The following is a 23,649-nucleotide window of genomic DNA, read 5'->3' as shown; positions in this document are numbered from 1 at the left end:
AGCTCAGGGAGAGGGGAGAAAAGAAGTAAAGTTAAAAAAAGAAAGAAAGTAAGACAAAGAAAAACAAAGCAGTCTAATGCCCAGAGTTGTGCCGATCAAGCTGTTTTAGGTAAGACTGGGGGACTTTGTCAGGAGCTGGGAACAGCTTTCCCCAGAGCATCTCAAAGCGTGGACAGGGGGGTTTGCCTGCTTTAGTAATGCCTGGTACCCAGTAGGCACTACCTCTCAGTGCAGTCCCTGGCACACAGTAGGCTCTAACAAGTGTTGGCCAGAAGGAATGAAGCAGAATGGGTTGTTCTCACCAGTACCCCCCATGGTGTCATGCTACAGAGACTTTGAAGAGATGTTCTCTAATTTAATCCTATAGGCTGAGTTACTAGTCTGTTCATCACGAACAGAAATACCCTACCTACCATGCACTGAGAGTCTGCTTTTCCCTTTCCCCTCACTACCACTCCCCACTCAGCCCTCCCACATTTCCATCCCAGTAGAAAACAGTAACTTTTCAGAGCAGACACCACACTGCATCTTTTTCCACACATAACAATCCTGGGGTGAACGGCATCCCTCTGGTGCAAGATTCCACCCAAAGGATCCCACCTCGTAGGACAGCAGGGCAGAATGTAGGTGAAAACCCTCTTAAAATGCACTGTTTTGCAAAAAAAAAAAAAAAAAAAAAAAAATTTCCAACTTCTGCCTACCTCCTACAAGAGCAAAAGTGCCAAATAATTTCACTGTCCTTCAGAAATGGATTCACTGACAAGTTTAATAAACTCATTAACTAAAATGTAGGATCCCTGGGTCTTCATTCTATCAGAGTTGCCACATGGCTTTAGGTACGTCATTTACCTTCTCTGTTTTCTCATCAGAGAAAAATAATTATATCCTTCCCCCATATATTTTGCAAAGCCACTATTCAGTTCAGACAAGAAATTCTCACGTGGCCAAGTCAGAATTCTCCTTGGTCCCTCCCAACCCTGCTACTCTGCCAGCCCTCCCCATCTGGGAAAAAAACAGCCTCCAGTCATGCACTTACTCAGGCCAAAACATGGCAGCCGTATTGGTCCCTTTCATTCTCTTCCAGAGAACAGCCAATCCATCGTTTTTTTTTTTTTTTTCCTGTCCTTCTCACTCACAATGCATCCTTCACCCTGTCCTTTTTGCTGGTCATCAAACACATTAAACTTGTTCTTGTCTCAGGGTCATGACGTTGCTCCTTCCTGGAATGTTCTTTCTCCAGTTCATGCAGGTCCCTACTCAGTATCACCTTAGAGAAGCCCTCCCTTACTACCCTGCCTGAGATACCCTCTTATTCCACTCCCACATACTCTCTAACCTGCTTTATTTTTCTTCATAGCATTTATTACTATCTGAGATGAAGCCATATCTTTGTTGCCTCTCTTCCATTATTACAAACCCATCAGGAGATTAGGATCTCTGTCTTTCCATCACAGTACTCTGTACTTACTCAAGTGCCTGGCATATAGTAGGGCACTCCATAAATATCTGTGGAATGCATGAACAGATAATACATGTGAAAATATGTAGAAAAGCTCAAAGCTCCAGAGCTAAAGGGAAAATCACAAATTATCAGCCCTCCTTCCTTTGGAAAGAGAGGATTTACAGGTCCGGGAATCGCTTACAAACACATCTACGTTTCAGGCACTCACCTATTTGGTTATATGAGGAGCTCACTAGGGAAATGAAGGAAATGAAAAGAAGGATAAATTTCATTTTTCTAGGCACAATGTGTTATTTCCCAAATTGCTCTGAATTTCTCGGGGAATGGCTTTGGGCTTAGGGAGTGAGGGTGCCAAGGTCGGGGGCTGCCACAGCAGGAAGGCCCCCATGGAGGACCAGGTTGGCTCATGTTATCAGGGGAAAGCAGACCAGAGAGTGGTCTCCAGGGTCACTGCCCCTCTGACACCTCTTCCACCATACCCCCTCGTCTACTGGTTCCAGAATTTTTCACTCCACAGTTAATAACAGGGTTTACCCTTCCCAGGGCTAGGAAGAAACCATGACTGGGGATGAGATTTATGCTCAGATTCTTCCTCGCTGTGCGATTTTGAGAAAATTACTTAACCTCTTTGACTCTATTGAAAGTCTTTTTTTTTTTTTTTTGTAACATGAAAAACATGGACACTGATTACCGCCTCACCAGCTCTTCTCTGAAATAAGGTATTTATGAGTAACAAAAATTAAGGGACCCTCTGTGACATGGCTGTTACCCTCAATTTCCCAGGAAGGTGATGAAGCCTGACTTTCGAATCCTTTCTGCAGGTAGATTTCGCCAGGTGGAGGTGAACAGATGCATAGCACTGGAATGGGAAAAGAGAATTCATAACACCGTACAGCTATTACTTTACATTAAAAGAAGTGATTTGTATTCAGAGATTATGTAATTGTGAAGTGCTGAACAATTACAAAATATTTTGGCTCCTTTTGGGTATGAGGGAGGGAGGCAAAACCTTGAAATAGAAGAAAGTGGTGGCTCATAGGAAAATTTTATCCTATGTGTTTGTGAATGACTGGAAACTCCACCTTCCTACACACATGCTGAACACTTCCGGCAAAATGAGTCATCATGTTAGGATCGCAAGTGTTTGCTGAGCCTCTACTGTATGCCCAGTTTCTAGACCTGAACCAGCTCTCAGACTGAACCCACCAACTGAAGCAGAGGCTGGGTACCCACAAAGAAGGGTGTAACACTACAGCAAATGTACATAGTAAGTCAGGCCTTCCTCAGACTTACAGCCTTTTATTTGGGGAGCCATATGCCCAAGTAAGAGGAATATCCAGATTTTTCAAAGACAGTTGGATACAAGTTGACTCTGATACCAGGGACCCAAGGCATACTAGGAATGGGGGCCAGGTAAAAACAAACGGAGTCCTCACCTAGGTCTACGTCATGTGAGATGATCATTTCCCCAGTCCCCAAGTGCATAATATATACAGACATACGTAATGAGCGGCAAAGCCCTCTTCCCACTGTTCTCTTGTTTCTTTCCTGTTGTTCCTCTGTGATAAACTATCCTGGTGGGGCATTTCCATACCCATTTCCAAGTAGAGGCACTCCCATCCCCAGCCAAGAGAGGAAACCAAAACCAGTCTCTTATCCTGGAGAGTTGTGGATGTGGTAAGTGATACTCTTAAAGACCCTAAAGAAGCAGGGGTAATGGTCTATCTTCTCTCCACTTAATTCACCAACCTGGCCCTTTAACAACTCAGATGAATCCAGAAGGATGGCAGTGAGCTACCACCAGCTCAAAAAAATGGTCGGTTCAATTGCAGCTGCCAGATGTGGCGTCAACGCTCCAGCCAATTAACGCAGCCTTGGGCATAGAGTCCGTGGCCGCTGATCTGGAAAATAAGTTTTTTCCCATCCCTCTCTGGAAGGAGGATCAGAAGCAGTTTCCATTCACATGGGATAGGCACCACTACACATTTCCAGTCTTGCCCCGGGGCTATATTAACTATCCTACCCTCCATCATAAGAGTCTGAAGGGACATGGATCATGCAGACAGTTTGCAGAATATTACATTGGTTTGCTCTCTCTATTGATGCATCATGCTAATCGGACCGGATGAGCAAGGAAGGGAAAGTACATTCAAGAGCGTGCTAAGATAGACACACTCCAAAAGGTCCAAGATAAATCCTACGAAGAATTGGGGCGTTGCCACATGAGTGAAGATTTTAGGTTTCTGTGTTCTGTGGCACGTCACACATCTGTTCCAAAATAAATGAGAAATTCCTCCGTCTTATCCTTCACCCCTCTAGGAAATAAGCAGAATGCTTGGGAGGCAGCATGTTTAACCCTGGGGGATGTTGCCCTGACCCATTTTCCCAGTAGCATGGAAGGATGCCAGCTCCAAGTAGACCACAGATTAGCAAGAGGTTCTGCAGCAGGTCAGTCTATGGTGCAAACAAACCTACCATTTGTACCATTTGATCCAATGGACCCTGAAATGTAAGAGTCACTGGTCAGAATAAATCCTGTGCAGAACTTATGGCAAGTGCCAATTAGGAGACTCAGAAAGTAGATCTCCAAGCTTCTAGAATAAGGCCATGCCACCTACAGCAGAGAGGTCTGCATTTGCAGGGCTGAGGGGAGTCCCTGGTCATGCTACTGGGTCCTATCAAGAGACCAGGCAGCCAGAGCTGCCTATCATGAGCTAGATTCTGTCAGATTCAGCAAATCATGTAAGGAGAGATAACCTATGGAAGTGGCCCACCCAGGATCAGTTCCAAGCAAGGTCAGCACAAGTAAATGACACCACTAAATGGCCCAGACCCCCTGTCAGCCACTACTGTTATACTTATGGCCACCCAGGGGTGGGGTGGAAGGCCACAAGCTAATTTCACAAAGAGATGTTGGCTCCATATTATGCCTACAAGCCAAAAATACCTCTGCACAATGTCCAAGACTTCCAAGGATGAACTTGGCCACTTACACTGTGGAAGAAGGGGAGAGGTCCAAGGTATGATATCAGTGGATACATGACTTAATGGGCTTGTCAGAGGGCCTGGCAGAGAAAGACGCCTTGCTTGTTCAACACCAATTTAAACAAAGGCCTTTGAGAAGTCAACAAGGCATCCCCGCAGTGATTATTAATTGGTGTTGGATTTGTTGAGGAGAGGGCAGAGGGACGACTATGGAATGTGTCCTTTCACTTTGAGTGGTTCAGATAGATGCCACAGCTCAGCGCTCCACACAACACATGTCCCAGCTCCCTAGAGCCTGCTTACAAAGCTTTCAGCCCTCCACCTCTTTTAAGCTGACTATGACTACCCACATGAAAGAAAATCACATCATAAACAAGAGGGACCAGATGGGCAGTACAAAGCTCCAAAAGGGGCTGGAAGCAGCGACCTGCAGGTCCCTCTGGCTCTGAGATTCCATAACAAAGGAGCCAAGGATGGGATTATTTTCCTCATGTCCTGCCTCTCTCACTAAATCATGCATCAGAATCACTTGGAAAGTTGTCAAAATGCAGATTTCTGGGCTCGACCACAGAGTGGCAGGGTCCGAGGGCCTGCATCTCTCTAGCAAGTTCCCAGAGATCACGATGCTGGCTGTTCAGAAACTACCTTTCGAGCAACAGGGACCCAGAGGCTGACCTTACAGGCAGCGCTCCAGGCTCCCACAGGCTGGGTTCTCACGGCCAGCTTCAATGACGGAGGCCAGATGCGTTGTACTTCAGAGTCTGGGCTTGGCAGTTCTACTGATCTGCGTTCAAATGCAGACCCTGCCACTGAACGAACAGCCACGTGACCTGTGGCAAACAGACTTCACCTTGTGAGCTTCAGGTTTCTCATGTAAAATGAGAGTCATAATAATATCTACCTTATAGGGGTATTGTGAAGATTTAATTAGATATATTGAAAAAAAAAATGGGCATGGTGCTTGGCACAAAGTAAGCCCTCGGTAAATAAGGATACAATGGGGCGCCTGGATGGCTCCGTTGGTTAAGCGACTGCCTTCGGCTCAGGTCACGATCCTGGAGTCCCGGGATCGAGTCCCGCATCGGGCTCCCTGCTCGGCGGGGAGTCTGCTTCTCCCTCTGACCCTCCCCCCTCTCATGTGCTCTCTCTCTCTCATTCTCGCTCTCTCAAATAAATAAATAAATCTTTAAAAAAAAATAAGGTTACAATGACTGCTAGTGTTCTAGAAACTATAAAATGCCAGCAAATATAAGAGGCTGCCTTCCACAGGCAGGTAGCCTTTGTTTTTCAGCTCAAACTTTCATCTTCTGGGACACAGAGGGGTAACAACATTAGGAGGGAAGCAAAGGGAAGAGACTATGCAGTGGGGGTTATGACCCCCTCCCTCCGCGCCCCTCCCCGCTCTTCCTTCACCCCTCCACCTCTCCTCTGCCCTTTTCGCCAAGGCACATCCTGTTTCTATTTGGACTTGGGACTTCCCTGGGAAACAGTTTTCCATTTTCCTTTCCCACAGTGCCAGGCAAGGGCGAGTGGCCACATCCTCTCGGCCTGTCTCTATAGCACACCAGTCTGTGCTTTTGTGGGATGATGTGCTCACTGCGGTCAGCACCATGCCTGGCCCGTAACACTCGCACAGACATTTTTTGTTGTTGAATTGAATTGAATTTACAGAAATTAAGGAGACGGGGTTTGGGTGGGCCCTGGTATGGCATCTGGGTCAGCGCATGACCTTGGATAAACCTCACCCCTTGTACAGGCCTCAGTTTCCCATTTGTCAAAAGGAGATTTCCCTGATCTCTTCCAGCTTAAGGTTACAGCTGGAGCATCCTGGACAGAGATCTGAGCGGAGAGTTGGTAAACCAGGGTGGTGGGCCCAGATCTGCCACTAACTCACAGTGGAGAAGTCACATCCCCTCCCTGGGCCTCAGCTTTCTTGTCCGCATTATGGGGTGATTTCTAAGTACCCATCTCTCATTCCCAATTCGTGAATTTCTAGAATATTTTATTTTAGGCTTCTCTGAAGCTCAAGGTCAAGGCTTAAGCAGTGTTTGACATGATGGGGAAGGAGTGTGTTTCCTTTTATCCTGAAGTGGCCACATTGTACTGGAGGCCTCTCAGATCTTACTGGATGAAATCTCCCATAATAACACACAGTAATAATTCATTAATATTGCATGCAGTCATTAAAGTAGCATCATATTATTCTCAACTCAGATGATATCTTTTAAACGAGAGTGCACTGATGCTTTAGCAAGACAAATGAAGGCAGAAAGGGACTACTGTCTGCGCCACTCACTCGGATCTTCTCTACATGCATTTTAACCCAAAGCAAAGTGGCATAAGGTAGTGAAGACAGTATTGGGTTTGGCTTTAAAAGCTATGGCTTCATTTGCAACGATGTGGATGGAACTGGAGGGTGTTATGCTGAGTGAAATAAGTCAATCAGAGAAAGACATGTATCATATAACCTCACTGATATGAGGAATTCTTAATCTCAGGAAACGAACTGAGGGTTGCTGGAGTGGTGGGGGGTGGGAGGGATGGGGTGGCTGGGTGATAGACATTGGGGAGGGTATGTGCTATGGTGAGCACTGTGAATTGTGCAAGAGTGTTGAATCACAGATCTGTACTTCTGAAACAAATAATGCAATATATGTTAAGAAAAAAAAAGAAGAAGAAGATAGCAGGAGGGGAAAAATGAAGGGGAGTAAGTCGGAGGGGGAGACGAACCATGAGAGACGATGGACTCTGAAAAACAAACTGAGCGTTCTAGAGGTGAGGGGGGGTGGGGGGATGGGTTAGCCTGGTGATGGGTATTAAAGAGGGCACATTCTGCGTGGAGCACTGGGTGTTATGCACAAGCAATGAATCATGGAACACTACATCAAAAACTAATGATGTAATGTATGGTGATTAACATAACAATAAAAAAATTAAAAAAATAAAATAAAATGTGATGCTTTTAGGGGTAAAAAAAAAAAAGCTATGGCTTCACTGCCAGGTTCTTTTACTTTCTAGCTGTGTGACTGCAGGCAAGTGACTCAACCTCTCTGGGCCTCAGTCTCCTGATCTGTGAATGCTTCTCCGCCCTCCTCCCAGGGTTGTTGCAAAGATCACCTAAGATAATGGATGTGAAAATCTGTTGTAAACTGTAAAGCTCTCTGCAAACACAAGGCACTGCCATTATGGTAATAAAAAGTAAATGACACATGAATATATCACAAGCACGGGCTGGGACAGATTACTTTAAAGTACCCCCATCTAATGGGGTTTTATAAATACACACTCCCGGGTGCCTGGGTGGATCAGTTGGTTAAGCGACCACCTTCGGCCCAGGTCATGATCCTGGAGTCCCGGGATCGAGTCCTGTATCGGGCTCCCTGCTCAGTGGAGAGTCTGCTTCTCCCTCTGACCCTCCCCCCCTCTCATGTTCTCTCTCTCTCTATCTCTGTCTCTTGCAAATAAATAAATAAAATTTTAAAAAATAAATAAATACACACTCCCTGTCCTTATTACGAACTCCCTAATAATCTCTTTCTAAAGCTCATCTTCAAACTCCTTTTGTCTCCCCTGTCATTTCTTCTTAATATCTCCTCTCTTCACACAGCCATTTATTACTGAATGCTGGGTGGCATTTGGGGAGAGATGGGTCAGAAAAATCCACACATCCATATTTTGTACGGAGACGTAAAGAAAATGAAGCAAGGGCACCTCAATTTTAAGCTAAGATATTAAAAAATATACATCTTCCGGGTCGGTCTGCCACAGTCGCTCCTATTAGTAATACTTAGTCTGAAATTAGGTTTAACAACCCCATCCCCCTATGTAGCCTCAAATCCATTCACAGGTGACATTAATGTGGAAAGGGAAGAAATAAGCTCAGATGCATTTTTTTTCCTCTTAAAAAAAAGTATAAATTTTACAAAGCCTTTTGGAGTCTCTCTTGGCTAAAGGAGAAATCCTTTTGCCATTAACTGCTCCTGCAGAGAGAGCTCGCTAGCTGCAAGATCATGATGAGGGTAAGCATTAATTAAATCTAACTGCGAGAGAATAATTATGTACACATATCCATCAGGGCAAGTTGTCACTATCCAGTAACAAAGTTGGATACAAATTCCATCAGCAGAACTGTCAGGCGGCTGTTAAAAGGATATAAATGTGTCCCAAAAGGATCATTTCATTTAGGGGGGGAAAAATTGGATTGCAAAGGATTAATGAGGCGAGGGGTTTGTGTTTTCAATTGAATGTAAAATGCAAACCAAGGAAGTTGTGATATCATCATTTAACCTTAATGTTTAGCCACATTTGGATTTCTAACACGTGGTGGGGACATTTAGACCTTGCGCATCAAACCAACATTTCCATCATGCAATGAGATGAAAGGTTGGATATCTTGAAGTTATATTGCATAAAAGTTTACAACAGAATCGTAACATCTCATTTACACAGATGGCATATTCTTAATAATAACTAGGCAAGAAAATGAATGCAAATCCCACCAGGGTAATTCGGGGATTCAGGAAAGGGCCCTTTTTTTGTGACTGCCTTGATGTCTGCTGAATTTCAGTCCAAACTCTGTGGACTGTATGTATGCAGAGGCCCCACGCAGGTGGTAGGACTGCAAGTCTTGGCGGCAGGTGCCGCAAACAGGCACAGCTACAGTGTAGGAACAGGGACAGTGGCGTTAGAAGCAGGTCCAAGTGTACATCCAGGCTCCACCATTGACTGGCCATGTGGGCTTGGGCTACTGACCTCATGTCTCTGAACATCCATTTCCTTTACAAAATAGTGTTACAGAAAACTAGTTACAATAAGATATTTGAAAGCACCTAGACCAGTGACTGGCACAAGATAGGTGGCCAATAACTGCTGTTGTTCCTATCAGATCTATGTCCCAATGTAGGAAACAAACAACAACCTCAGGAACAGTCCCTCCTGCACTGTCATCCTGGCTGGGGCAATCATGGGTAGTGATGGTTTCCAGCCAAGGCAGAGACTAGGAAGCCCACCTGGTTTCACTGCATGCATGGTGGACAATGACACTGGTCAACACCAAGGTCATTTATTCTAATGCACTTATAACAATTTGTAATTGTTGGTTGACTTCCTACCTGTATCCTCCTCCATAACTTGAGCCCCACAGGGGTGAGGACCCCGTGTGTCTGACTTTCTACTGTCATCTCAGGACCTAGAATGATGGCTCACACTTGGTAGGAAGTCAGGTCGGAGGCCCTGGGTAGGGACTCAGCAGAAAGGGCTGGAATCAGGAATGGGAATCAGGTACAACAGCAATAGAGAACAGCTAGGGAGAGACTCATTCTATGCTGGGGATGATGCCGCCATAAGGATGGATGATCTGACTTGTCTGACTAGGCTGGGACCACAGAAGCTAATCTTAGAATGAGGCCAGAGTCTATCCGAGATCCTAGCCATTCTGGGATGCTGTAATTATCAGGGTAATGACCTAGTCTTGAGTTCTCAAGATCCTGTCAAGTTATTTTTAGGTAGTCCTGCCTGAAGGCATGACTTCTTCAAGTTCTTTCCCAAACTTGGAATGTATGCAGATTGCTGTGAATGCCACAACATTTTGCTGACGGGGATTGCACTGACCCACCTCAGCCATCATTTCTGGCAAGGTAACCAGGGTGACATAGATAGAGAAGGAGTTTGGCAATACAGCTATTCCCTGGAAACTTATCTTCTCCGCTAGACCACACATAGGGCCTTTGTATGTCCAGAAGAGAACCTGACAAAAGGGACTATTTCTATGGCCTGAAAAAGAAATATGAAGAATATTGATTGAAACAAAACACTCCTACTTTATCTTGACAGTGAACATTTTTCTGGAAATGTTCAACTACAACGTCACCAACACACACGCCCATCTATTCTCCACAAAAAACAAAACAAAAAATAGAATCAGTGTACACATATTGTTTCTCCCTATTTCCACCTCTGATTGAAAGAAATATCTTTCAGAGGTATAAAAATTAAACCACATTTAGTCATAAGTTACAAAGAGTCATCACTGAAAATAAAATAAAATTTCAGGAAATTGGGCCAAAGGCAGAAAACTGAGATCATAAAATGTCAAGACCCATAAAGAGAATTTCTTTCTTCTTGTGAAAAATCTTTAGACTCTAATTCTTTTTTTTTTAAGATTTTATTTATTTATTTGACAGAGAGAGACACAGTGAGAGAGGGCACACAAGCAGGGGGAGTGGGAGAGGGAGAAGCAGGCTCCCTGCTGAGCAGGGAGCCCGATGCGGGGCTCGATCCCAGGGCCCTGGGATCATGACCTGAGCCGAAGGCAGACGCTTAATGACTGAGCCACCCAGGTGCCCCTAAACTCTAATTCTTGGGGGCAGAATTTTATATATGTTCATTTGATTATATTTTTAATAGTACAGTTTAATATTCTGTATTATGATTTTGCCTACTTGAGCTAACAGGAAGATTTCTGTAAAAATTTTTGATTTTTGATTATATATTAGTCAACCTATCATTGTACTTCCCTCCATTTTTTTCTTTATATATTTTGAAGCTTTGTCATTTCTGTACATAAGTACAGATTGCATTTGTCTCCCAGTGAACTGTTCCTTTTATGATTAACGACCCTATTTCTAAGAATTTTTTGTTTCTTGTTGTGAAGTTTATTTTGCCGTATATCTCTACTTCTCCCCAAGCTTCCATTTCATTAGTATTTGCTTAGTATATGTTTTTCCTTTACCTTCTCTGTCAAACTTTCCATATCTTTAAGTTTTAGGAAGATCTCTGGTAGATGTCATGCAATTGGATTTTACTTAATGTAATCTATCCCTGAATTTTAGTTTGCAAATTATATTTATTGTAATTAATAATGCTTGGGGCCTTATTTCTACCATGTTACATTTCAGTCTCTTATTTTTTAGTTTTTATTTAAATTCCAGTTAGTTAACATACTGTGTGATATTAGTTTCAGATGTAGAACTCAGTGATTCAACACTTCCATACAACACCCGGTGCTCATCCCAAGTGCACTCCTTAATTCCCATCACCTATTAAATCCATCTCCCCATCCTTTCTGGTACCATCAGTTTGTTCTCTATAGTTAAGAGTCTGTTTCTTGCTCAACATCACTCGTCATTAGGAAAATACAAATCAAAACTACAATGAGATACCACCTCACACCTGTCAGAACGACTAAAATTAACGACTCAGGAAACAACAGATGTTGGCGAGGATACAGAGAAAGGAGAACCTTCTTACACTGTTGGTGGGAATGCAAGCTGGTGTAGCCACTCTGGAAAACAGTATGGAGGTTCCTCAACAAATTAAAAATAGAACTACCCTACATCCAGCAACTGCACTACTAGGTATTTACCCCAAGAATACAAAAATACTAATTTGAAGGGATACCTGCATCCCGATGTTTATAGCAGCATTATCTGCAAGAGCCAAACTACAGAAACAACCCAAGTATCCAGAGACTGATGAATGGATAAAGAAGATGTGGTATATATATAGAGAGAGAATGGAATATTACTCAGCCATAAAGCAGAATGAAACCTTGCCATTTGCAATGACGTGGATGGAGCTAGAGAGTATAATGGTAAGCGAAATAAATGTTAGAGAAAAACAAATACCGTATGAACGTACGCATATGTGGGATTTAAGAAAAAAAAAAACAACAGAATCCTAGGGGAACAAAAGAGAGAGGCACATCATTCTTTTCTTGATCTTGCTTTCTCTTTGCCTTTACCCACCACATCCTACTGCCCACCCGGAGACACCATGTTACCAGCTTCTAAACTTAAAGCCTGAGCTTTGCGTTTCCCTCTCATTCTTTACAACTGAGGAGTTTCCTTTCTTCATCTTTGATAAACTTGCAGTGTTTCAAAAATTCTAGTTTATTCCATGTGGGAGTGGATGGGCACACGTGTGCAAGCATATGTGTATGGAGCAGGAAGAAGGTCAGCTTCATATGCCATGCTGTTGAAAACTTACCATATGCCTCGCCAACATTCTTTTCATTTAGATACCGGAGCTTTTGTTATAAACAAAAACATGTTCATTTTTAAAAGTAAGTATTCTAGAATTGTGACTTTCCCCCCAAGATAACTGAAGTCCAATATGTAAATATGAAATAGGAGCTTGATGGAAGAGTCCTACCTACTCAGCCACATTCCCTTGTCCGCTCCCCAAATGCCTCTTTGGAGCACAGCTTGACAACTCTTGCTCATGGTCCATGAGCTCTACCTGGTATTCTCAGGATGTTTAACCACCTCTATCTCAAACATGGGAAAAAGCAAAGCCTTCTCTTTATAATCTTCTAAGTGATTTACCCATTCAATTACAGTTGAATTAGAAAAAGCCACAAGCTGCCAGCTTCTATGTATTTTATCCAAATTCTCCAACAGTCAGTATTGGTTGCAGAGAATATGGCCTACATGATTTTACATGTTCAAATGGCATGATAAGAGGACACTGTTGTAAGTCAGGGGACTTGGAAATTCATTCCTGGGTCTGCTAATTCTTCTCTGCAGCATGGATGAGGTCTTCCCATCCATCATTTTCTGCATCTATGAGCAGGAAGGATCGGACGACCTTGAAATTCATTTCTATCTCTGATGGACTAAGAGAACCTAAGGAATTATTTCCCTCCATTGTTTACTGAAAGCCTGGGACAGCAGTGCCTCTGAGACATCTGGATTCACCTATAATCATCCAGCAAATAGACAGTCAAGGGGTTAAATCTAGGATTCTCTCAGTCCACATCTGAGAGGTTCCCTTACACCAGGGAGTGCAGGTCAAATCCAATCCACTGCCTGTTTTTGGTGTGGTCTAGGCGCTAACAATGGTTTTTACATCTTTAAGTGGTTCAAACAAATCAAAAGAAGAATATGTTAGGATGTGAAAATGTTATGAAATTCACATTTTAAAAGTATCCATAAATGTATTCCATCCTTTTGATTAGTAGAACTCTATTACAAAAAATGGTACTTGTTTATTATTATTATATTTTGAATTTTGTCAGATTTGTGGAAAAATTTCTCTCATTGTGTAAGTGTCTACATAATCCTCAAGTTTGCCTCTTGGTCAGCAAAGCTTAAAATATTTCCTATCTAGCCCTTTACTGAAAAACTTTGCTGATCCTGCATTAGACCATAAGGACTTGCAAGGATGGAGTCAGGGTCCAAAGTCGACTACCTTTTGTATACCACAAGCCAGGCTGGTTCAAACAACAACTTGAGATCCAAACCATGTTAGCCCTGTTAAAAAAGGCTGGTTAGCAGAGGTGTAAAAATTACATGTAGTCTTTTAACCAGCTATAGATGGATTCAAATCTGGGATGCGATTCTCCCTCAATCAGCTGTATCACATTATACAAGTTCCTTCACAGATCTGAGCCTCCATTTTTCCATCAGTAAATTGGGAATAATTATGCTTGCCTCAGGGTATTGTGCAGGTCAGCCCAGGCTTTAACATAAGAAAGAGACTTAATAAAATATCAATACCTGTAGGTATTGTAAGAAACAGCCCAATAGGGGCATCTGGGTGGCTCGGTTGGTTAGCGTCTGACTTGGTTTTGGCTCAGGTCAGGATTTTAGGGTTGGAAGATGGAGCCCAGCATCAGGCTCTGTGCTGGGTGTGGAGCCTGCTTGAGATTCTCTCTCTCCCTCTCCCTCTGCCCCTCCCTCACTCTCTCTTTCTAAAATAAATTAAAAAATAAAAAACAGTCCAATATTTTGTCCCTTTGTCATTTAAGAGGTGAACTCTTATTTCCCCAGCCCTTGAATCTACGATGATCCCGTGACTTGCTTTGAGCAACAGAATGAAGCAGAAGGAATGATGTGTGCCTTCCAGGATTGGGCCTCAAAAAGCCTTGCATCTCCCATTCTTGTTGTTTTTGGAACCCTCCACCATTTGAACACGCCTTGGATAGCTGGCTGACCACAGGTAAATGACTGAGGTCAGCTTAGCCTACCCCACCCAGACCAGAAGAACTGCCCAGCTGAGCCCAGTCCAAATGCTCAACTTGGATTTAAAGCCCAATAAATGGTGGCTGTCCTAAGTCACAGAATTTGGGGGTGTTTTATTATGATGCCACAACTCTGACACAGTATCTGTGCCATTCTGATAAAAGAAAGATCTTAGAGTTGTGACCTCAGGCCCCAACAGCACCTAGCCCCCCAGCCTTGTGCTAAGGCTACATATGAGTACCTCTCCCTGCTGCCAGGCCAGGCTGAATTGACGAAGAGCCCCCTGATACATTTCAGACAGACAAGGAAAACCACCTGGAGGAGACACAGACTTTCAGCAACGCAAACTTCTCTGAAAGATACATCAGAGACTTATGGAGGTGGCTGTGTACTCTGACTACAAATCAGCTCTCTCGTGGCTCAGCCCAACATGGGAATCACTAGGCTGCTGGTGGCACTGACCCTCTTGGGAAGGGCCTGAGGACAAGAAAAGGAAAGCCAGAGCCCTGGGGTAAAGGCTTCGCCATCAAATATGCATGACATTCCCTGCCTTTGAAGGTGCCAAGACTCTGATTTCAGGATGCAGCTAATCCATAGAGAGCAGCTAATCCATAGAGTGCTTAAAGGAGCATCTCCATAAACAGCACATTCTCACAATGGCCCTAGGACATAAGAATGGCAGGTATGCTCACATTTCCAGGTGCTAGGGATGGAAACCCAACGAGATTAAGCAGTTTCCCTGAGGACCCACCTGCACTTAAGAGCTGGAGTTCCAGCCAGGGTTTTCTGAGTCCAAATACTTTTCAATAGACAACGATGCTTCCCCATCAGATTTATCATCAAAGACCATTTAAGTCAGAGGGGACCTGTGGAAATTATCTAGCACATCACCTTTGCTTTCCAAATTAACAACAACAAAGATTTATTGGGTACTTGCCATGTTCAGTGCAGCCTGCTTAGTACTTCACATGCATTAACTCGAATCCCCCAACCCCCTAGGAGGTGGCCAATTATACAATTTGTAGATTAGGTAATGCCACTTTAGCCCACAAAGTCACTTCCCAAAGTTGAGCGAGTCAGAGGCAGAACTGGGGGATATGGATTCACATCAATCTGACTTTGGAACCTGAGCTTGTTTCCACAAAAACACACAGCCTCTTAGATGGGAACACTGAGGCCCGGAGGGTTGAAAGTCTTGTCCAAGATCATGCAGCCTGGGTGATTAATTGTCCATTAATCCATCAAGCATTAACTGAGCATCTGCTATTTGTCAGGAGCTAGGCTAGTCAATGAAAGCACAGGCCTGACCTGGACATAGCCACTGCACTTCATGAGTTTAATTAAGGGAGAAGAGAGGTGGTCATAAATTACTCTAATAAAAGGTAATAAGTGACAAATATCACAAGGCAGATAGAGAAGAGGTTATCAGAGCTTCTGGCTCCTTTATCCTCCCTGACAGATACACCCCAATACGCTATTTTACTGCAAGACACTGTCCTCAGAATGTAGGCTTATGTAAATATAACTGTGTGTGTGTGTATATATATATATACACACACACACACACATATATATATATATTCTGTTTATTGGTAACTGGCTATAAACTATTCACTTAGTTGGAGGAAAATATTCAGAAACAGTAATGACTTTAAATTATCTGCCTTCCTGGGTTGTTGTGATGCTTAAATATTGAACAGGCAGCCCCAGGTTCCATCTTTATGTCTCTGGTTCCCATTTTTGTTCCCCTAACCTCTCTTCCCACTTAGCAGCCTTCCGTTTCTACCAGGGAGGTTTGGGTAAAGATCCCGCCCTTTTTGCCAAAGCAAGCCTTGAAACTGCATAATTAGAATGAAGTTCTGCTGGAAACCATGAGATCGTTGCAGGGAGACAGGGAGGACTGGACATACGTCAGCTCTCTGGGGCCTGGCCCTTTGTCTGGGATGAAATTGTTCTGTTTTCCTCCACCTCCGTGCCATGCCTCATGCTGGATGTTCCTCCCCGCCCCGACTGCCGCGTGCCAAAAGCCAGCTTGCCCTTCCAAACAATGCCTTAGGGTGACTTTCTTTGTGGGGAAGTCTTCAAATTTGTCCCAAATGAAAAGTGTATATACTTTCTGCAAGCCTCTGAGGACAGGGCATGGCTCCCTGAGGTCAGAGGACATCCTGACTCTTGTCCTGACGCAGAGAGAGATGCCTCACCTTCCAGAGTCTTCTAGACCCTTGACAGACACTCACAGTAGCACTGATGATGCAGAAACACTGGTCAACGCACGAGAAGCTACAACCACTTCCTTCCAGGATCTAGACTAGGCTGATTCCATTTCACAGCTTGAAGATCCTAACCAGACTAGCCGGGACTAAAACCCAAGTCATCTGGCAACTGCAGTGTGGGCTCTGTCTGCCGCGAGGTCACAGTTCTACAGTCTACTAGCTGGATAAACTTGGGCAAGTCACTTAACTGATATTTGAACTTCCTCTTTTGTAGACGGGGACAATTACAGTCCTTACCTTATGGGATCTGGGGAAGTTTTCAATGAGATAATATGTGATGAGCACAGTACTTAGAATATACTAAATACTCTAAATGCTTGGGAGATGCCAGTGCACCACATCTCATTAACCATTTGTATTCTACAATGCTCCCAGCTATCTTGTTTTATCCATCCATCCTTCCATCCATCCATCCATCCATCCATCCATCCATCCATCTATCCATCCACACACTCTCCCATTCAGCTGATTGCTATTCTATGCCCATTCTGTTACACACTGGAGCTACAGAGAGACATAAATCACTGTCCTTCCCATCATGGGACTGTCAGAGCTGGGGAGGGAGACAGATGTGTCCACACATATTTACAATGGATTGTGATAAAGGCTGAGACAGCAGCACTGGGCCACAGGTGCCCAGACAAAGGAGTGGCCCACTCAGCCGAGGTGAGGGTTGAGGGCGGGCCGAGGGTGTGTTCTTCACAGAGAAGACTTTGAAACTGAATTCCAAAAAATGAGTAGAAATCTGCTGTCTGGGGTACAAAGAAGGGAGAAAAGGAGGGTGTTTTAGGCAGAACATGATGTGTACGCAGACTTGGAAAGCAAGGCAGGTTGGCTGAATGGAAGAATGGCCAGTGTGCCAGAAGCCACAGAATGCAGAGTCTTGGGACTTGGAGGAAGCGAGGGGCAGGCTGGAACCAGGCTAGGAAGGAGCCTTGTGTAGCGGACTATGGCAACTTTTTACCCTATTAGGCATGTTCCTTTCATCTTATAGATTCTTGCTTCTAAAATGGAGTAAGTGTACCCCAAATGGGTAATGATACTGATATAAGTAAAAGTAATAATAAAACAGTAGTGATAAAAATAAAACAGTGGAACACACATATTCAATGTGCACCTTTTGCTGGGCTCTGTGCTCACTGCTTTACAAGCATTGTCTCATTTGCGCCTATAGAAACCCTTTGAAGACGGTACACCATAAGCTTGGTTCTTCTTCCTGGAACATCGATATTGCCTAAAGACTTGAGAAAATGATAAATAATTTAACTGAAAAAAATGAGGTAGCATGATTTAAACTAAAACAGGCATGCACACGTTATGAAATAGAATGTTATGGATTTTTTTTTAGGTGGAACCTAGAATTTGGGGCTTATGACTGATGTCTTTCAAATACAGCGATAGACCCTTTGGGAGTGTGTTGATTCTCACCTGTCTTTAGGAAGACTTCCCCACAAAAGCTTGAGATGCCCCCAAGGCAAGTGACAGACGATCAGGGAAATGTTGTAGGCAGGAGAGTGACATGGCCCAATGTAGTGTGTTTGCAAAAGATTGCTCCAGCCCCCAGGGTAGAAGATGGATTTGTGGATGAAGGGGCTGTTGTAGGACTCTGGACGAGGAATAATGGAACCTCAGCCAGGTCAGAGGCAGTGGCCCAGAGAGCATGGGGCAGAGCTGGGACCCTCTGTGGGCCACAGGAGCAGAACCCTGATGACAGTGATAACAACAGCTACTCATTATTGAGTCAGTCGCCCAAGTGCCAGGCCCTGGGCTACACATTTTGTAGGTATTATCCCACAACCCATATATGACGTTGGTATTATTTTTTTTTTAAAGATTTTATTTATTTATTCGAGAGAGAGAGAGAGAGAGAATGAAAGATAGAAAGCACGAGAGGGAAGAGGGTCAGAGGGAGAAGCAGACTCCCTGCCGAGCAGGGAGCCCGATGCGGGACTCGATCCCGGGACTCCAGGATCATGACCTGAGCCGAAGGCAGTTGCTTAACCAACTGAGCCACCCAGGCGCCCTGACGTTGGTATTATTAATGCCATTTTACAGATGGGAAGACTGAGGCTAACACAGCTTCTTCATTTGCTTAAGCTCATTCAGTTAGCCCATGGTGGTTAGTTCAATTTCAAATAGAAAAGCCCCACTTTTAAACCACTAGCTAAACTTCATGAACCTCAGGATGCTCTTCCTCACATCACAAGCAATCTTCCCCAGCTTTAGTTTAGCTCCAACACATTCACTGTTCACTGCCTGTGGATGCTGGGGAGTGCCTGCCCAACAGCTGCCTCATAAAACCCTATTGGGAGTCCCCCACTGCCTTCCTCTGTCTGCCTAAGGATGATGCACTTGAGCGTCCACGAGGCCACTCAGGAGGAAGCCAGAGCCACAGACACACATCCGAGCTGCTTTTAACCGTGTGCTTCACTCCACGACCCTGCTTTTCCACTGCCCACTTCATCTGCTGCAAACCGCTGAGCCCCACGGCCTGGGCACAAAGCCCACAGAAGCAGAGAGGCCAGGTGCTCCCACTCTGGGCCAGAAGGCCCGACACTACCTCTGCAGCAGGGAGAGGAGCCAGGCAGTGACAGACCGAGAATCCAGACCCATCGGACCACATCTGGGGCTTCTGAGGGTCAGTGTGGGCAGACAGAGCACTTCCAACATCGTGTGTCTAGGGTCGTTTCTGTTCCTCGACATGAGAATAAATGTTCCGGCGGGGGGGTGGTGGGACAGAGTCTGTGGTCAAGACGTTTGCACAGATGTGGAGGTAAACAAAGAAGCCCAGCTTTCTGTTCTACAGGACTTCCTAGGATCTTCAAGAGTCGAAAATGCATTCAGGAATTTCCAAGAGGCAGAAGGAGAGTGTAGAATTTCTATGACTTTTATGGGCCATGGAGTTCTTCAGTCCAAGAAAATCTTGAGGACCCAGAGCAGTAAGCATGGGAGCTGGGAACTGCAGGGTTGGCACATGCTATCCTTAGTCTCCCTTGCAAAAAACCTTATCCACGGTGGCAGTAAAATCACGAGCACAATGTTATTAAGCCATTTTGAAAATTGCCTTAACAACATCCACTTGAGCACAGTTGATGTGCTATCCATCAGTGAGTCTATCTCTAGGGGAAACAAGATTCCCTGGAGGTCTGTACCAAGAGGCTTTGGTTTATCCTGGATCCCTCTTACATCACCAATTCAGAAGTTATAAAACTGAGCCACTTTCGAAAGATCTTTGAGGTTAATACACTCATTTATTCCACAAATATTTATTAAACATGTTCTACACATTCTATGTATTAGGTTTATGAATATGAAACACAATTTTTTGAGAGGAAGATAGTAAATAAGCAAAGAAAAATAAATTTAGACCACAATTTTATGGAACAAGTGAAAAAAGGGTTACATAGCACGTCTTGGGGTAGAAAGAATTAGGCTGGGTGGTCATGGAAGACGGTTTGGAGGAGCTCGTATCTGCGCTGAGAGCTGAACTGCGGGAGAACAGCCAGGAAGGCAGCCAGGGCCAGGGGGCGGGGGTGGTGGAGGGTGTAAAGAGACACAGCAAGGGGAAGACAGCAAGTTGTCAGATTCGAAAGTGGGAAACCATTTGCTGGGTTCCTGCAATCCGAAGGAAGGCAGTATGGCTGGATCAGGAGGAAATGCCAAGTGAGTCAAGAGAGCAGAAGCCAAATCCAGATGGAACAGGAGATCGGCAAGTAGTCTGGGTTGTAATCAAAGGACAACAGGAAAACCACTGAATGATTTTAATCGGAAAGGGAACTTACCTGATTTATGTTTCTAAAAAGATTACTCTGGCTACTTTGGGGAGACAGAATCTCAAGGAGGGCACAGTTGCAAGCAGGAGGTGAGAGGTGGCAATGGTCATAATGGTGATGAAGAAAGGGGGGGACAGATTTGAGATACGTTTAGGGGAAAAATGCATTTCTTCTCCCATTAGTTCTCTTAGGCCCAATTTGACTTGTAAATCAAAATAACTTGATATCCAATCATCTAGGTCAAACAGATTTTCATTAATAAGCAAATTCTGAAATTCCGCCTGAAGAGTGAAGGCCAAGTTTGATGGACAAGTTTGATGCCCCTGCCCCAACCAAAAGTTCCATGTGGCATCATTTATGGCACTGTTTAATGGTGAATTATCAGAAACAGCCCAAATGCCCAAGAGTAGAGGCCTCATTAAGACAGTTATGGTGCAAAAGAGGGATTTGGGGGGGAAGAATTCAGTGGTATAGCAAATGTTTTGGATAGGACACTAAGGAAATGAATTCAGACTGGCAGTGAGAACAGAGGGGAGGTTATGGACTGGGAGTCACTTGTACTCACGGGGGTTGTATTTGCAGGGAGGATCTAGGAGGGGAATTCTTGGTGAACGATGGAAGACAAAAGAGGGATAGGTAAGGCTGAATGAAACTACAAATGACCCTGAACAAATATAAGATAGGACAAATACATGACAATATTTATTCAGCTCCTGACACACATTAGCTGAGCATTCCATGCTGTCCGCCTTCACCACTTCATCCGATCTTCACAGCAGCGATCTGGGGTAGGGATTGACAACCCATTGTACAGAAGAGGAGACTGAGCCTCAGAGACATCCAGGGACTCTTTGAAAGCCACACAAGTTGAAGTTGACTGGGCTGGGAATAGCACTGCATGCTGCTGACCTCAAAGCAACTTAACCATCATTATGTATCAGTTCAACCTGGGGTTTACTATGTGAATTTCAAAAAGCAACTCCACCACCAACTTCTGCCTTGATATATGACCTCAGTTTAATGTGCAGATCCTTGGTGTTTCACAGGGTTCGGGATTCCACAGGATAAAGCTGGGGAACACAGGTAGGATCTCACTAGCTTAGAACACAGTGGTTTATTTAATGTTTGGAACTCAGCCGGATTAGTTCTTCCTGGCTCTCCTACTTATTTGGGCATCCCTTTGGGCAAGTTACTGCAGCTTCCTGTGCCTTGTGATATCATCTGTAAAATGGGAATTACCACTGTACCTCCTACATAGGGTTTCTGAGAATCAAATGTAAAAAAGAGGTATATAGTATTTAGCCTGCTGCCTGGAGTAAGTGTCCATAAATGACAATTTCTCATAGGGTTAGAGAGGTCATTAAGGCAGGGAGAATGGCATGGAAAGGAACACAGAAGCGGAATATACAGATTTAGATGAGACAGAAGAAAGACGAGAGCTCTGCAATGGTCTTGAATGTCCTTTCCACAAGCCCAGACACTTCTGAAGGCACTGGACAGCCACTAAAGCTCTGGGAGAACCGGAGTGATGTCATGAGCACTATGTTCATAGGAACTAGAGACATGAGAGGCCAGAAGAAGAGAAGAGCTGGGGGCTACTAAGTGAATGTAAAGAGAAGGGAAGGGATTGGGGTGCCAAGCAATGATAAGGGGGTTCATCCCATTGCCGAAGTCATACAGATGACCAGAGGAAGAAAGAGGTGATGATGGTGATGATGATGATGAGGAGGAGGAGGAGGAGAGAATGGGAAGAGGAGGAGGAGAAGGAGAAGGAAGGGAAGATCTACTTTTTATTGCATGCTGGGTGGGGCACTGTGCTAAGATACTATAACAATCCTATGAGAGGAGTGGCATGGAGAAGCAGAGCAACCTGCCCAAGGTGATGTGATTAGTTAAGAGTAGAACCAACATTTGAATCCGGTTCTGTCTCATTGACAGTGCTTCTGCTCTTAACCGCGATATTACTCAGGCAATCGAAGAGTGACTCCAAACCCTGTTCTGGTACCCCAGCTTGGGGACGCCTTCCATGAGAACGTCCATCTCTCCTGCACTCTCCAAAGCACCACGAGCTATGATGTAAAGGGCATCTACTGTGCTCGGGGCCCCTGTGAGGCACTTTCCATAGATTGTGGACAGTCTTCTCAGCCACTCCAAAGGACGGATGGTCCATTCCCGCCTCAGATGAGGCAGCTGGGGCTCAGAGACGCTCCACACCCAGGGGCACAGGTCTGCAGTCTACAAGCCTTAGCTGAGATGACCGATCGGGGAAACCGTGGCACGATTCTGGCAGTACAGGGCAGCAAGGGAAGGGGGCACAGCTCTTGCCGGGACCTTCAGAACCTGGGGACAGCCCGCTGACACCCTGGCAAGCGGTGCTGGGAGGGCCTACCTCGAGACTTGCTTCTCCGCTTCCGCTTCCCTGCCGAGGCCCTGCGCGGGGCTGGCTGCAGCTGACCGATCTCGATGGGCGTGTTAGCGCGGAAACTCTCCTTGAACTTCTGCATCAGGGACTCCACTGTCTCCTGCGTCGCCTCAGCTGCTGCTACAGGGTGGGCAATGGGGCTGAGGTTAGGGCTCGGCCCACCCCCAGCCCCTGGAGGACTGGGCCTGGCCACCCTGAGTCCCTGGAGCTCCCTCCCTGACCCATAAGGATACAGAAGCCACAGGTACCAGTATCTGTTGGCTTCCTCACTTATGCATTCAACACACACGATGTTCCAGGCACTGCCCCAAGCCCGTGAGATAGGGTGGTGAAAAGTCAGACACAATCCATGATTCAAGGGATTCATAGCTTGGAAGGACACATATCCAGGCATTCCCAACACTGCAATACTTTTGTGATAGGAGAGTACAGAGTACCAGAGTAGTACCGAGAAGGGTCCTTTCACCCATCCGGGGAGTCAAGGCAGGCTTCCTGGAGGAGGCACTATTTATACAGACACCTTAAGGATGAATAGGAATTAGCAAAGAGAGTAGAATCAGGGTAGGGTTACTAAAGGGATTTGGGATAAGAAAGATTGCCTGGGTAGGAGAAGAGCCATGTACAAAGATCCAAAGCCAGAAAGAGCATGATGCTTAAACAACTGACAGGAGTTCAGTGTGGCTCCAAGGGAGCATGTGAAGACAAGACCAGGCCAGAGAGGTAGATCACTGTCAATCACATTGAGAAGTTTGGAATGCATGCTAATGGCAAA

General features: G+C 44.8%; 1 protein-coding gene across 5 annotated transcripts in view; it reads right to left on the bottom strand.

Annotated features, from left to right (window-relative positions):
* Positions 1-23,649, bottom strand: part of ASTN2 (astrotactin 2) — an 899,232-nt gene that overhangs the window by 609,671 nt on the left and 265,912 nt on the right. For 4 of the 5 annotated variants that reach the window (XM_025888498.2, XM_073905829.1, XM_073905830.1 and 1 more), the window contains one exon: positions 22,845-22,997. The exons of the other annotated variant lie outside the window; for it this stretch is intronic. In XM_025888498.2, the coding sequence (XP_025744283.1) occupies positions 22,845-22,997 (153 nt within the window). The remainder of the gene's footprint in view (positions 1-22,844; positions 22,998-23,649) is intronic. 5 annotated transcript variants of the gene reach the window in all.

The sequence above is a fragment of the Callorhinus ursinus genome, unplaced genomic scaffold (genome assembly GCF_003265705.2).
Source record: "Callorhinus ursinus isolate GAN/ISIS: 27379988/994484 unplaced genomic scaffold, GSC_fseal_2.0 scaffold24, whole genome shotgun sequence".
Lineage (NCBI taxonomy): Eukaryota > Metazoa > Chordata > Mammalia > Carnivora > Otariidae > Callorhinus > Callorhinus ursinus.
The sequence above is the reverse complement of the archived record's forward strand: the minus strand, read 5'-3'. Positions and strand labels throughout refer to the sequence as shown.